Genomic DNA, 14638 nt, shown 5'->3' on the forward strand with positions numbered 1-14638 from the left:
CGTTTGTGTAAACACATAGGAAGGCTGTCTGATAAAAAGAGCTAGTCAAGGTTTTCTTGTCTGGAAGGCTAAGCATGAAAGCTGTGAGAAGTAAGGAAAAAAAATAACACTTTTTCTTGCTTCTTAGAGGAGAACACACAATACTCAGTAACTTAAAGAAAGAGGAGCTGCAAACAGGCCCACCATAAAATGTCAGCAGTGTCAATAGTAATAAATACTTCTATGTTTTATAGATAGGCTTACAAGGTAACATGCTGTTCTATGATTGCAGCACAACCTGACAAAGAAAACCTACTGACCTCTGTTTAGAGGAAGTTGTATGCTTGAACATCAGTCCTGTTTATTCCCCCAAAAAGCATACAACATCATGCCATTATGATTTAAGAACGGCTCTTAAAACCCCTCTAGTTTCCCCAATTTTGACAACCCTTCTAAAACAAACGGTTTAAAAACTCTCCTTCTAAAATATTTAAGATCTAACATATCCTTACAAAGTAAAAGAAGCGTCATCATTCATAAAAACATACTATCCATACCTTTGTTATTATTGTCATTTAGATCAGGTTTTAGTTCTGTCCAAACATATAAACTTTTAATTTATGAACATATGTACATATATTACTTTAAGAATGGTTGTACTGGGTGACACCAACATCCATTTAGCTCAGTATCCTCTTTCAGATAACAGGTAGAGGCAATGCCTAGTATTACTCCAACATCCAAAGCTTGGTAGGCAGGCTCTAAAATTTGGTAATGTTGCAAGTTTTATTGCAACATATTAATTTGGCTATATTGCACATGCTGTTTAATTTATGGAATAGAATAAATAACAAGTAGTAATAACAAGTAGAAATTCACAAAACTATTTCAGTATGTACTACGTGGTAGGTGCACTAAGAAATTTTTAAGATGGACCTTTCTTATTCTACCGCATTAGCCAGCGCTGCTAATACATTTCCTGAAATATTCTCGAGTAATGTATCCCAAAAACTGAAGAAGATGTAAGTGGTTAGTAAGCCCTAAGGTGGCTTTAATGCTTGAATCCTTAAAAAAATCCATTTTTACTGCCATATTCTAACAAATGAGGTTATTACAAATGTGCCCTTAACAGAGGTGGTCTTGCAAACGTCGGGGGGAAAGAAGAATGGAAAATTCTATGTTCATGCCTGAACATGCCAGATTTCATCATTCATAACTTGAAAAATGCTGAAGTGATTTTCTTTAAATTGTGATTGTTTTTCTTTCCTCTATTAAAGCTATAAAACAAGCCAAGTTTAAAGTTTGTAGCTTCAGCTGTTTTTGAATTATGCAAATATTTCAATATAAAAGTATGTTTTTCCTTTGCTGAACTGATTTTGCTCAGACTTTCCGAAGACTTCCCTTTGGGCCAAGACGAGTCATAAAATGTATCTGACTAAAAGTAATTTGTTTAAAAATGTTATGAGCAACTCTGTAAAAGGGATAGCTTTCACAGCATTTGGTTCTGACAAATGTTATAGCACACATATAGATATGACATATATGTACTTGCCAGAGCTTGTGATTTTTGGTGCGTTTCTTAAAAGCTCCAGCTGCTGAAATCAGAAGATTGTATGTGCTCATTAACTCTCTCCCCTTTCCCTGCATATGTATTTTTTGTGGTTACAGAATAAAGTGTTGCAACATGAAATGAATGTATCCCATAAGCTCAAGAACCCGAAGTCAAATCCAGAATCTCAGGCCTGGGAAGAGGGATATGATGGAACAAGGCTGTGGTAGTCGGACCAGAGTCTTGATAGCCAAGTAATTCCCAGTATGGACAAGGAGCATCCGCACAACGAATTAACCCAATACTGTTCCTCGAATAAACTTTTCTGGTAAGCAAGTCCACAGATCCTATTTTCAGTTACCAGTACCTTTCCCAAACCATAATCCTCTGTACTGAAAGGTTTCGTCACAGGTGTCTCTCACAGGCTACTTTTTTTCAAGAGAGTTTTACCAAAATTCAGTCATGTTGGGGACTGATGCTAGAGAAAATGACAACGTTTTTGTCAATGCTAATTCTTAGGGTCACTGAGAAGATCCAATGCCTCCAAGTTCTTCAGTAAAAAGATAAAATTTGACATCATAGAAAAATGCACCTCAGGTTGCCAGAGAGGTGGTAGATGCCCCATCCCTGGAAACATTCAAGGTCAGACTGGATGGGGCTCTGAGCAACCTGATCTAGTTGAAGATGTCCCTGCTCATTGCAGGGGGGTTGGACTAGATGACCTTTAAAGGTCCCCTCCAATCCAAACCGTGCTATAATTCTATGATGAGAAGAGGAAAACTTCAGACACTGATCATTTGCACATGCTCTGTGGAGTCTTATTAGGAGCTGACAGTTAATTTAGTCAACATTTCATCTGCCACAGCTCCTGCGTGCCAATCCTAAACACTCCTTTCCTTCCCTATAAAATGCACTGATCTCACTCAGCTTGAATTTGAGCTTGCATCTTCCTTGCAATTATTCCTACTGACAGAGAACAGGAAGGAAGGGGAGAGAAAAGGGGCCTTGGGGCTGGAGTACTGTGACGGAGGAGATATGAACAGACAGGTGAAAGACCCAATGCGCTCCATGATAGAGAGATAGAAATTTTTCCTCTGAAAACACAAATAATTCAGACAGCCAAAGAAAGTGGACTGACAAATAGGAATGGCTTAGATTGGGATTGCTGATGCAGTTATTGCTTCTCACCGTTTTCACGATCTGCTCCAGTAGCATGGACCTCTAAGTCACTTGTGTCTACAGCTCGTGGTCTGTTTGAGGTGAGCCACCAGTGGTTTTGGTGGGCATTAAAACAATGTTGTGTAAACTGCAGCAATTCATAAGCTGACTAAACATCTTTGCAGTATGACTGGGCCAGATTTTTGGAGGAAGTAAGTGTTTTAGCTGTCTCAGTCTAAGCTCTCTCCCTTGTCTATCAGAGCTATATTCTCAGAGCTTTTTGGTCACCAATCTTTCTTTCCTTTTGGTAACAAACTGCGCCTTTCTGCCCTATGCTCTACTCCTCAAATACCTGTTGATTCTTCCATTCTCTGGAGCGTCCAGGAATCAACAACTGTTGCCGCAGTCCTCTCCACATGTAATGATGGGTTGTATTTGGCCTTCTTCATCCCACCAAAAAACCCAAGAAATTCCACATCTAATTTCCAGCACATATAATTCTGTGCCCTTTCATGAATGAGCTGGCAACCTGCAACAATCCCTTTTATCCATCTTACTTCCTCTCCTTCCAGCCAGACCTGTATCAAAGTGTATCCCCTCATTATTTCCATTACCTGATCCCCCATTCAACCTACACATAACGCATCGAAGAGGTGCACTCCTCCTTTCGTAACCTAGCCCCTCTCAACTTAGCCCCATGGCTGCCTTGTCCTTGACAGCATGCAGAGGCTTTGTCTGACAGAGGAAACGGAGCTCTGTTAAGGATGCTCTTACAGCCTCGGTGTTGCCATTCTCATCTCGCCGAGCGTGGGCAGGGGGAAGGGAGAGAAGGGGGGGCTGCCTTCCGGCTGTGTCTCTTCACAGAGCGCAGCCCAATCCAAGCCGTTCACTTCTACTTCCATGGCTCACAGTAATGCTGGACGCTTTGCGTTGTTGCCAGAGAGCAGAGACCTTTCTGCGGGGAAAATGGAGAAGGGGAGGAGGGACAAAAAGGTAGGAAAACCACAAAGGCCAAATTCACCTAGGAGCCTTTTACTCTCATGCCTGTAAGCTCCAACTCCATCCTGCACTCTTTCAGAGGACATAAACAGAGACCACTGGAATATGTGATATTCCCAACAGCTGATGAAGGATGGTTAAAGGCAGCAGCAGAAGGAAAGAAAGGAAGAGTAGAGTCCTTTGCCTGGATACTGATCCCCTCTGGTTGAGTCACTACTGACAGAAACATCTTTCAACTAATAAACATGTTCTTATTATGGACAAAATTTAAAGCAGAAGGTACTGACAAGCATGTCCAAATCCATAGCTGACTTTGCAAATACTGTTTTACTCTAGGCACAAACTTATTGAGAATATATTGTTTCCTTAGAAAGGCAGGATAAGCAACTACACACAGCCTGCTTTTTCAAAAAAAGCTATTTGTCTTCTGTGCATTAGAAAAAGGAAATGAATTTTATACTGGTAACTACTCCTAAATGCAGCAATTCTTCCAGAGATCATTTAGAAACTTTTTACACTTTCCACTGCAGGTTTCAAAGCACAACTAGACCTAATTAGTGTTGAAATAAGTGTGTTAGCAGTTCTCTATGCCATTCTGTGGTATCATCATATGCTAAATTAAGGGACACATTTTCCTTCTTTCATTATTATTTTAATGTGAGGAGGTGGGGAAAAAGATGATCCACACCAAAGGAAGTAAAAAGGGGGAAAACAATAACAAATTGGTATCTCTTTCGAGAATTGCCCCACAGGCCAAACATTTTTATGTTCTTAATCATTATTAAATGACTTAACATGACACACAGAGCCTGGCGAATGATTGCATCCTGACACGAGAACGAATTACAAATGAAATGAAAGATCAAGCTGTATTAGAGGACTGCCTCTGGGAAATGAAAATCTTTAATTCTCTTTTATTATTGACATTTATTTGGCTGCCATGAATAACAACATAGCAAAGAGATTCAGCTATGCTTGTGCACTGAATAGCTTATCCCACGGCTCAAAACTGCCTTAACATTTATCATGTTTGCTTTTGTAGCTGACACCATTGCATACACTCTCTATCCATCTTGCATTTATCATGCATATAAAGTGCATTCTCTAATTTAAGTTCATTTCATAGCGAACAAACAGCTAAGATTAGCAAGTGTCAGTCCTCAAATAAGCTCCCAGTTGTAAAAATATCAAAGAAGGGATTAATGGATTTGTTAACAACTCTAGTTGGAAGAATAAAATAAGTACACAGTGAAAATTAAATAAGAGCACAGGAGGGTTACATATAAGATTTAGGTTTACTACCGTTGTTACTAGCTCGTGTATAAAAACATTTTTATACTGCTATTTTTCAGCCAACTGTACAATACTCAAGTGGAGTGCCTCCATATGGGCCACTCACGTAATGCAGTAACTTTCTGGAAGCAACACTTCCATCGTTATTCAGTGAGATACACATACCCGACTCTCAATGACTGCTTTCTATTTCCTTTAAACCAGTTTGCAGCTAACAAAATAGAGGAAGAAGCAAACTATTGGAGAAATCATTCGAACTGCTGCTAAGAATGATCTATATAGCAGTGACATACCTACTTAGTGCCTATCCCTGCAGGCACAGTCTGAAGCCAATTCTGATTTTGAGGCAAATATCGTATGAGTAAGCACTGGTCCCACAGGAGCAAAGCTTCCTCAACTTCACTTGACTTCCAAAGGAGGAATTCAGCCCTGACTTACCTTGTGAAGGAATGAACGACTAAAATGGCTTGCCACAGCACATGTTTTTAATCGCTTTATTTAGTCTAGAAGCATAGGTGGACAGAATTAAAGAGACTGTCAAAAGGTAGGCAGTCATGTTTATAATGCTTAAATCTGTGCGTCGTACATCATCAATTTAGACAGCACAAACTACTTGCATCCCTGCTAGAACACCTTTTTCCCACGTACTCCTTTGAGAATAGAACAGCAGACGGCTGAGAAAAGCTAAAGTGAGATTTTCTGCTCAAAGCAAAAAAGCCTGGAAATTCACTTAGTACTGGATTTCACTTCCTCCTCTTCACAAATGTTTAAATATACTATACTGTTGCACAGCTGTTCTCAGCAGGCATAGTGTGTTCTTGTTTGCAGCAAAGATGGCTACACAGATAAAATCTCAAGTCATAAAAATCTGAGTAAAACCAACTGGATCAATATTTTAGATCTATGTTATAAAAAAAGAACTTAAGATGTTCAGAACTAAATTCTCAGGCATTCCTGTGAAATATTAACTTCTCAAATTCAGAATCTTAAAACAATTAAAAGCATAACAGATGAGAAACTCGGACTAACATCAAAAGGCAAATGCTCTGACTACCATTTAACAGTCATAATTTGTAAAACCACAACTTGTAATTGATTAACTAGAATATTTACTCTGAGCGACAATGGAAATTTGAAAAATATACCTGTAGCCATTACAGTGTCATCTTTCCCCTGGGTAAAGACTACAATTCGTTGCCTTTTAGTGTTCACCTTTGGCAGGGCTTGTGTCTTCCGGGCTATCTCTTTAATGTCTTCAGTCTATTAATAGAGAGAAAGAAAATTCTTGTTACCAGCGTACTAGAGTGGTGAGAGATTAGAACTTTATTAGCAGATCAAAGATTTATTTTCTTATGGCTAGGTATAAAATAAGACTTTATTGTCAGTAGACGAAGATTTTTAAAAGGAGGAATACTTCATTCTCCTAAGGGTTTATGTAGTACTATGAGACCATTGTTTTTAATCTTGATAATGATAGTTCAGCTATTCCAATTGCTGCAAAACTGCAAAGCTAACAAAGGAATTACAGAGCATTTCCTAATAAGCAATTAGTGGGTTTCTTTGCTGCTGACTGGATTCTAACCTTACCTACCATAAAATTAAAAATAAAATTGGTAAGAGAATACTTTGGATAAACTCTGAGCCTGATTTTCATCCAATTTAGCCAGGTTTTATAGTACTATAATCCCTCTGATTTCAGCAGGATTACAAATACTGTTTCTCTAACTTCCCTACAGCAACTGATGTCAGCAAGTAAACTGACTGTACGCTGCAGCACCTTAGAAGGTGTGGAGCCCAGGTGAATATGCTCTGTGCTCACTAGCTGGTTGCATAATTGAGATGCAGGGCAGCAAAGGGTGAAAGCTATATTCAGTGGGGCACAGAACATCCCCGATTTTCTGACGTATGGCTAAGCTGCAAAAATTTCAGGAATCTTTGCTTTAAAAGAACTTTGTACACCATTGTACATGCAGCTAGGAACAGAGAAACTGGCATACTGAACCAAAACTCCCATCCATCCAAACAGCACAACTTGTCATTAGAATACATCCTTCCTATTCTCATAGTTGCCCTATGATCTGAAGCACAAGGATTTCAATTTCTAATTTACTTAGTTTTCAATCTAATCGAAATATAGGTATTCCTGTTATTTATATAAGCATCAAATCCTTTTATAATGCTATGCAGTAAGCTTTTGTTCTCAGATTTATCTCAAGCCAGTAAGTTCTACAAATTAACTTTGGTATATGTAAGCCTATTTCTTGCCATCATTTACAATTTTTTTCTTTTTTCTTTTATTTTTTTAACATTAGGAAAAGTAAGAAAGACTATAATTATTCTCTGTGCTACTCACCATGTCCCATTTTATTCATTTCTGTGTTAAATAACACCATACTTTATTCCCCAGTTTGCTCTTGTGTACAAGCAACTGTAGTGACGCGTAGCTGATTTGGTGAGGGCCTAGCGTTGAATATATGAAAGCATAACAACACTTTCTACATTGTTTTGTCCTGTTCGTTATGACTCCCAACCCATTTTTTAACACAGTTACATAATGAATACAGTTCATTTACAAAGCTGTCCAGAGTGGTTTCAAGTAATTTACCAGAGTTGTTACAATTAATTTATATTATTAATAAACTGATTTTTATCTTCCAAAATCAGCATAGAGTGTTATTTTGAAACCCGGGTACAGTATGTGCCATTTTGACTGCAGCTGCTGATTTTAACAAGATGTTGATTATTTTTCATCAGCAGGTCAGTTAAACACTTCAAGAACTATCATCTTCATACGATTCAGTCCTGGTTACTTGCTGATTTTTATAATATTGTTGATCTTCAAGCACTTCACCTTTGTTATGGACAGAGAATATGCCTGGGCTATATATTTACCAGTATCTATTAATGTGAAAATTATCTAGCTCTTTTGCCATACTCTTAGCCTCCCTTTAATTTCTTCTCCAACTCTGGCAGTCAGTGAGCTCATTGATTTATACACATTTGCCGAACACGAAAATAATTTCCCCTTGCTTATTGGTTTCTTTGCCTCTTGAACAGGGGCCATCTTACCCCTAATTCTCAAAAGGCACGGAGTCCCTTAAAGATGCCAGAGAAAAAAATTGAAATTGCTGCTCTGTTTTGAAATGTCTTTTTAAGGGATTTGTGAATAGCAGATATCAGCTGGTGGCACAAGCTATTGAATAGGGGACGGATGGAGAATTACAGCGCTCCAGCTTGCTAATATGTAGGTGTCGTGGTTTAACCCCAGTCAGCAACTAAGCACCAGCCAGTCCTCGAGCAGCGATCGCTGCCCCCCGGCCAACTCCCCCAGTTTATATGCTGAGCGTGACGCCATATGGTATGGAATAGCCCTTTGGGCAGTTTGGATCAACTATCTGGGCTGTGCCCCCTCCCAGCTTCTTGTGCCCCTGGCAGAGCATGGGAAGCTGAAAAGTCCTTGACTAGCGTAAACATTACGTAGCAACAACTAAAACATCAGTGTGCTATCAATCAACATTATTCTCATCCTAAATCCACAACACAGCACTATACCAGCTACTAGGAAGAAAATGAACTCTATCCCACCTGAAACCAGGACAGCAGGCTTCTGAAGGTTCACCTAAATTCTGAACTATTTCAGGCCTTGCTAATTAAGAGATCCATGAACTAGAAAATGCAATAAAGCATCACGGAGATCAAAGGAAACAGGAAAGAGGTGTTTAGTTTTTGCTAAGTAGGAAGTGGCTACTAGTGACTTTATTAAGCACATTTACAGTGGAGCAAAGCAGGCACAGAAATCAAAGAGCTTGATATTTGAGCAATGTATTTACATGCACTTTAAATTTTAAAAGGAAAATTAGGATGTTATAATGGGAGAAAATGGCACAATCAAGAGATTATTTCTTCAGTTTGAGGAAGAATAAAGATGAACTTACATGAGGGAAAGAGGACCCTGAGGAAAAAGATTAGTGAAGAATGAAGGTAAAGGATGAAATAAAGTAGACAGAGAAAGCAAGTAAAAAGCACATATGTTTTCAGGAAGAATTAAATATATAATGAGCATGTAACAGTAGAAGGAAGGTATTTCGGGGAAAAAAGGCAATTTTGTAAAAAGCAGAAATTTCAAAACAGAGTGGTTTGGAGACTTGTAGCTGATTGTGCAGACTTTAAAAGTAACTGAATAGCATCTTCTGTGAGAACTAACGTGGCCATTTTTAGCCAAAATCACTTTCTGTACTAAAATTTTTCAAAGGAAGAGAATAAAATCGAGCTTATACAGTGGAAGACCTGTAATCTCAGTGTTGAGGAGGCTGTAACTTTTCCACAATATATCTCCATCTTACCATTATGTGTTTTGAAGGTACAACTGTGACATTTTATAATATGTGAATATTTACAGCTTAAGACTGCAGAGATACTATTTCACCTGTAGAGGTGCCTCATTTCATTGTCAGGCAAACATCATGAAATGTTGTCATCTCCTATTTCTGTTCAGAATATACATAATATTTTCAAATAGCTGAAATGAATAATATTTGTTTCGCACTGACTCGTACTTGCACACTTATCGAGACTTTCTTATACATCCTGTATCTACAGACGTGGTTGAATGGTAACACTGTACTGGTTTGTGGTCCTAGAGCCTCTAGAATGCGTCCCAAATTCACAGGACACTCACACATCCCCAGTTATACACTTGAATCTGATTTAACAAAGCTGACATACAAATGTCACAAAAGCATGATTTGCCTATTGATGCTGTACCTGAAAAACCTTGCACGCAGCATTCATTCCAGCAAGTAAGTGGAATAGATGCATGTAAAGAAAGTATACCAGATATCCCAGGATCAGACAGAGGTATGTGAAAAACTGCATACAGTTAAAACTGCTAGTCCAACTATGTCTTCTGATCTTTGCCTCTGAACAGATACACAATAGCTGGGACTACCATACCCCTGACCTAAACAGGCATAAATCCATTGAAAACAGTGGACCTGTGCAGTGTACCTCATTAACTTGAAGACCTAAATTTGGTCCAGGGTACCAAAACTCTCTAATATGGTTCCACAACCAATACATACTTAGGGGGAGACCTCTGCCTCTAACAGGAAAAATTATTTTGCATGGCAGCTGCTACTAACCCCTTAGATGCATACTGTTTCATTTACTTAATTTTACTTCTTGGGATGACAGACAGAATTGAACCCTAAGTTTTATGTTAAAGTAGGATTATGTTTTCCTAATTCCTACATAGAATAAACAGCAAGTTACCATTTTGTAAAAACAAAACCTCATAAACCATTGTCCTGGTAATTTTGTTATTTGAAACGTATTACAAACATCCAGGTAAAACATACTGACAACCATTCTACCACTTCAAGGGGAATCAAGTCCAAGAGCTTTCCTGGAATAAAAATTGTGACTATTATAATGTATTACTGAGATGACTGCAGCATACAATTAGGATGAAGCACTCTCTTCACAGACAGTGAATTTACTATTTATTTAATAGTTTTAAAATGTCACAGAATATGAAATTCACAAAAAGAAAATACTGATGCACTCCAGGAAGAGACTGCATCAGAAGTAATGTTCTACTTTTGATTATTACAGATAAGTGTTGGTCAGGAGATAAAATGAAGGAAATAATGGTCTTCAAATACCATGATTGATTTTACAAAAATACCTCAGATTTCAGCAAAGTACAATGGAAAACTAACTCTTGGTAAGGTGAAGCATAAAAATAAAAATTCCTTCGAACATGGTTTCTCTTACAAGGAAAAAACAAATTTGTGTCATGGAAATGTTTTCTCCTGCCTACGACAAGATTTTATTTCTTCAGAAAAGGTGTATTTTTTCCTGAAGTTGACTTAATTGTACTACTATTTTTTTTTTTCCCAAAAATTGCTTCAGATATACTTATCTCAATCTATATTTAAAAGATACATTTAGTCCACATAAACTGTTGAAATTACTGGAAGGTAGAAAAGGAGACAATTAAAAAAAAAAAGGAAAAAAAAAAAAAGCTAGTCACAACTGATTCTCCATGCTATAAGATTTCTGATGATTTTTGTTAAAAAATAAAATTCCAGGCTGCAATTCAAATTCAGCTATCAGCAACTTTTCATCACTTCTATGACAAATATCCTCTTGACTTTTGCTCTGGTCACTCCAGTCCTTTACTTTTCCGTGTTTCATCAGTTCTCTGTTCTCAATATAAATTGCAGAATCAGTTTTACAAGCTTTTGAGAGTTGCTGGAAATTTTTCTTGTTTCTAATTGAAAGGCTAATTGAAGCTCTTTAGGTTTTTCCTAAGATACTTTATTAGTAGTGTGATTTTTTTTTTTTCCTCCACAGCACAATGGAAAAACAAGACTGTGGATGCTTATCAAGTTTTACACATCTCTGTCAGTAAACTTGACATCTCAGTTGTTGCCAAGCAAGGGGGTAATAAGAGATAAGATCATAATCATAGTGCACTTTACTGATATGCTGTAATCAAATGTGGCAGATTTAGGATGTTCAGAAGGAACTGTGCTAGAATCTCTAAGCAAGCACTAATGGAAAGGTTAATATGATGGTAGTTAGCAGACACCAGCAAAAGCAGTTTGTCACTAGAACTGAATTTAAACCAGGCACATTCAAAGTCTTTAGCTCAAGGGGGCAATAAAAATATAGAATGGGTAGACTTAATACACTCCTTCCTTTCTTTTTTATTGTCTAGCTACCAGAGGGTACCAATAATTTGTTATGCTTCATATTATATTTGGAGGCATCTGTGAAATTCATTCATTTGATAGAATAAACTCAAAGTGTATTTTTATGCTAACAATACGGATTATACAAATGAAAATTGACAGTGATAAAAAGTCTTGATTTCTACAAAGCAGCCACATGAATTTGGGAAACATAAAATGAAATGGGACAGCCCACAGTTTTAATATCTAAAACACTGATGGCATTGATGTACCTGCTGGTGTATGGTTCTGACGAAATCTAAATTGTAGAACAAAAGCTGTCAGTTTTCCCCTCTTTTTTATATGCAACCATCCACACACAAAAGTGGCATGTTCTTAAAGCGATGCGGTTTGAATTGCGCGGCTTCTATTATTTATGCAAAATGGGTGGTGAGCAGTCAAACTCCTATCTTTTTTTTTACACTGCAAACAAATCAATTAAGGTGGGTCTTATTCCAGTGAAAAAACATGTAAAAGGATTTATGTGTGTTCATTTCTGCAATTTAGATTTCAGTAAGATCACTTACTATCTGCAAAATTAGCACAACCGTTGTCACATTAATTATAGTATTTAAAACCTGCCTATTTGAATTCAGCATTAGAGACCAATAGCTGATAGCTCTCCAGATTAAGTTATCTGAATTTAGCCAATGGGAGATAATATTCAAGTAAATACCTCAAGAAGATGAAATCAAAAGCTCTGAAAATCACTGTAAAATCAAGTGTTTACTTCAAGAAAGTAGAGGATCATACATTTTTAGAGCACAGATGGAAAACACCAACTCGAATATGTTTTGAAACACAAATTCCACACTACCCCTTCTAAAAGAAGCTGTTTGTAGAAGCATGGTTTACATTAATCAGTACCTAACAATTTTATATACAACCTTTCTAAAATTCATTTGCATAATGATAATCCGCATATGGCAGGGTTTAAGTTATTTAAGCGGTGTTATATTTCACTATTTAGTCTTGCTTCACCACTGCTTTAGCAGTGAATCCTTCTGGAGTGTAATGCAGCTAATGAGGGAGCTTTTTAACTGAACAAACTGACAGGTCCCATATCTGCAGAGGCAGCTTGAAACCGTGCCCAACCTCTCGGCTTCCCAAGAGGCTTTTCAAAATTCAATAAATAACATCTGTAGGCGATGTTGGGTGCAGACCTAGCAGAGTGCGTCATAACACTGAGCTGGCAGAACAAAGAAACCATGACGACTGCCAAGTTTCCATGGCAACCGCTGCGAGGCTTGGAGAGTATAATAGCACATCAATCATTGTCCAAAAGAACTTCATTATCAGCAAGAAAAAAACCTTTAGGATCTGTTTAGTGTGCAATTGTGGGTTAACTCACCTCAAAGCCTTGCTCTCTAGCAAAAGTGGCAGCTTCCTGAAATAATAAAAAAAGAACAGTTAATTATAAAGTGCTAGATAATGAAGAAATAACACATTCTGAAACTCATTCAGCCAGTTTTCCTTTTACACGATTATCTCAATATACCCATATACAGTTGTTCAATTCTGATAGTCGCACCAAAAGCTTCCCCCTCCTTCCCTCGAGCCCAACAACAGTACAATGTCAACACACTTCGCAAGTTCAAATTAAGAAGGTGCAATATGTTTTTTCCAGGCGAGGAAAGGTACTTCTGGAGATAGGACTTTGACTAGGAAACAACTGCTTCAAATCCAGACAAACATCCTTCAGACATATTTTTAATTGAAATTGTATCATATCTCCATTTATGTATGGCACTTCCCGGGATCCAGGTTATCAAGCCATATTAAAAAATCGTTTGTCATCTACGGTGCATTAAAAAAACAGGATCACAAAACGTGTTCAAACAATCGTGGTGGAATCAGATGAGCATTTAAAAATATTCTGATGTCTTAATCACTGCTTTAGGCAATTTAACTATGTTCTTTTCCTGAAAGAACAGAGGAAACATCAGGGTATCAGAATGTCCTCATTTCTTATTTATATTAATTGGAGCAATTAAAATCTGTTTTGAAATAAAAGCAAGGAGACAGAAGACAATAGCAATGTTTTTTCCCTTACTCACTTTCTACCTTAACATTGCAAATATTGCAGAAAACCCTCAAAGTCTTTATGTTTTTACTCACATTCTTCCAGATTATCTTTGCCAAGTGATATTAATAGAGGGATAAGTCTTGAGCCAAAATGGTGAGTTCATCCAACTAAACAAAAATAACTACCGTACCAAACCATTTAAGTCCAGTGTCCCTACAACAGCTTTTAGTGCTGCAGAAAATACATGCTTGTGGACCTATATGATCTGCCAGTTTGGGGGCAATATAAGAATTTGAAGTGGGTACAATTGATTATAACAACAGTAAGTTGAGGTTAATAAAATGTGATAAGCTGAAAAGCACAACTCCTCAGGCTGCTTCACTGCAGAAACATAAGGCTGACCGGGTTAGCCTTAGCTGATGTTGACAGAAAAACTGAATCATGGTCCTGACAATTGGGTGCAGGCAAGGTTAGCCACTTTGACAATTTACTTACAATTGAATTCCTTCTTGTACATCACACAGTCAATGACATTTGCTAGCCTGGCTGTCAAGAAGGAGTGTAGGGTTCAAAGATATCATGCAGTGTTTTCCTAAACCAGCATGTGATTAACAAAGCCTATGCTCATATGAAAAAAGGAGCCTGCAAGCTTCCACTCTGAAGTGATGCACTTACAATGAACTACAACACAATCAAGAAAGCCTCAAATGGGACTGAGACACAGAAAAAAACAAAAATAAGAAAAAAAAGGGAGTCATAAGGGGGCAAAGAATAAGAAAATGGACTAAAAATTATGTACTGCAGCCAAATTACATCTTTAACCTCAGGTTTTTGGTCATGCAATTGAAATCGGAAGTTACACTGATCTGTCCTAGGGGGTTTCTTTAATGTCCCAAT

At 37.6% G+C, this 14638-nt stretch overlaps 1 protein-coding gene across 6 annotated transcripts in view; it reads right to left on the reverse strand.

Annotated features, from left to right (window-relative positions):
* The window catches only part of ADK (adenosine kinase), a 299664-nt gene that overhangs the window by 35893 nt on the left and 249133 nt on the right, over positions 1-14638 (reverse strand). For all 6 annotated transcript variants that reach the window (XM_072869325.1, XM_072869324.1, XM_072869328.1 and 3 more), the window contains 2 exons: positions 13067-13102; positions 6124-6238 (listed from right to left, as the gene is read on the reverse strand). In XM_072869325.1, coding sequence (XP_072725426.1) covers positions 6124-6238; positions 13067-13102 — 151 coding nt within the window. The remainder of the gene's footprint in view (positions 1-6123; positions 6239-13066; positions 13103-14638) is intronic.

The sequence above is a fragment of the Ciconia boyciana genome, chromosome 8, assembly GCF_034638445.1.
Source record: "Ciconia boyciana chromosome 8, ASM3463844v1, whole genome shotgun sequence".
Classification (NCBI taxonomy): domain Eukaryota; kingdom Metazoa; phylum Chordata; class Aves; order Ciconiiformes; family Ciconiidae; genus Ciconia; species Ciconia boyciana.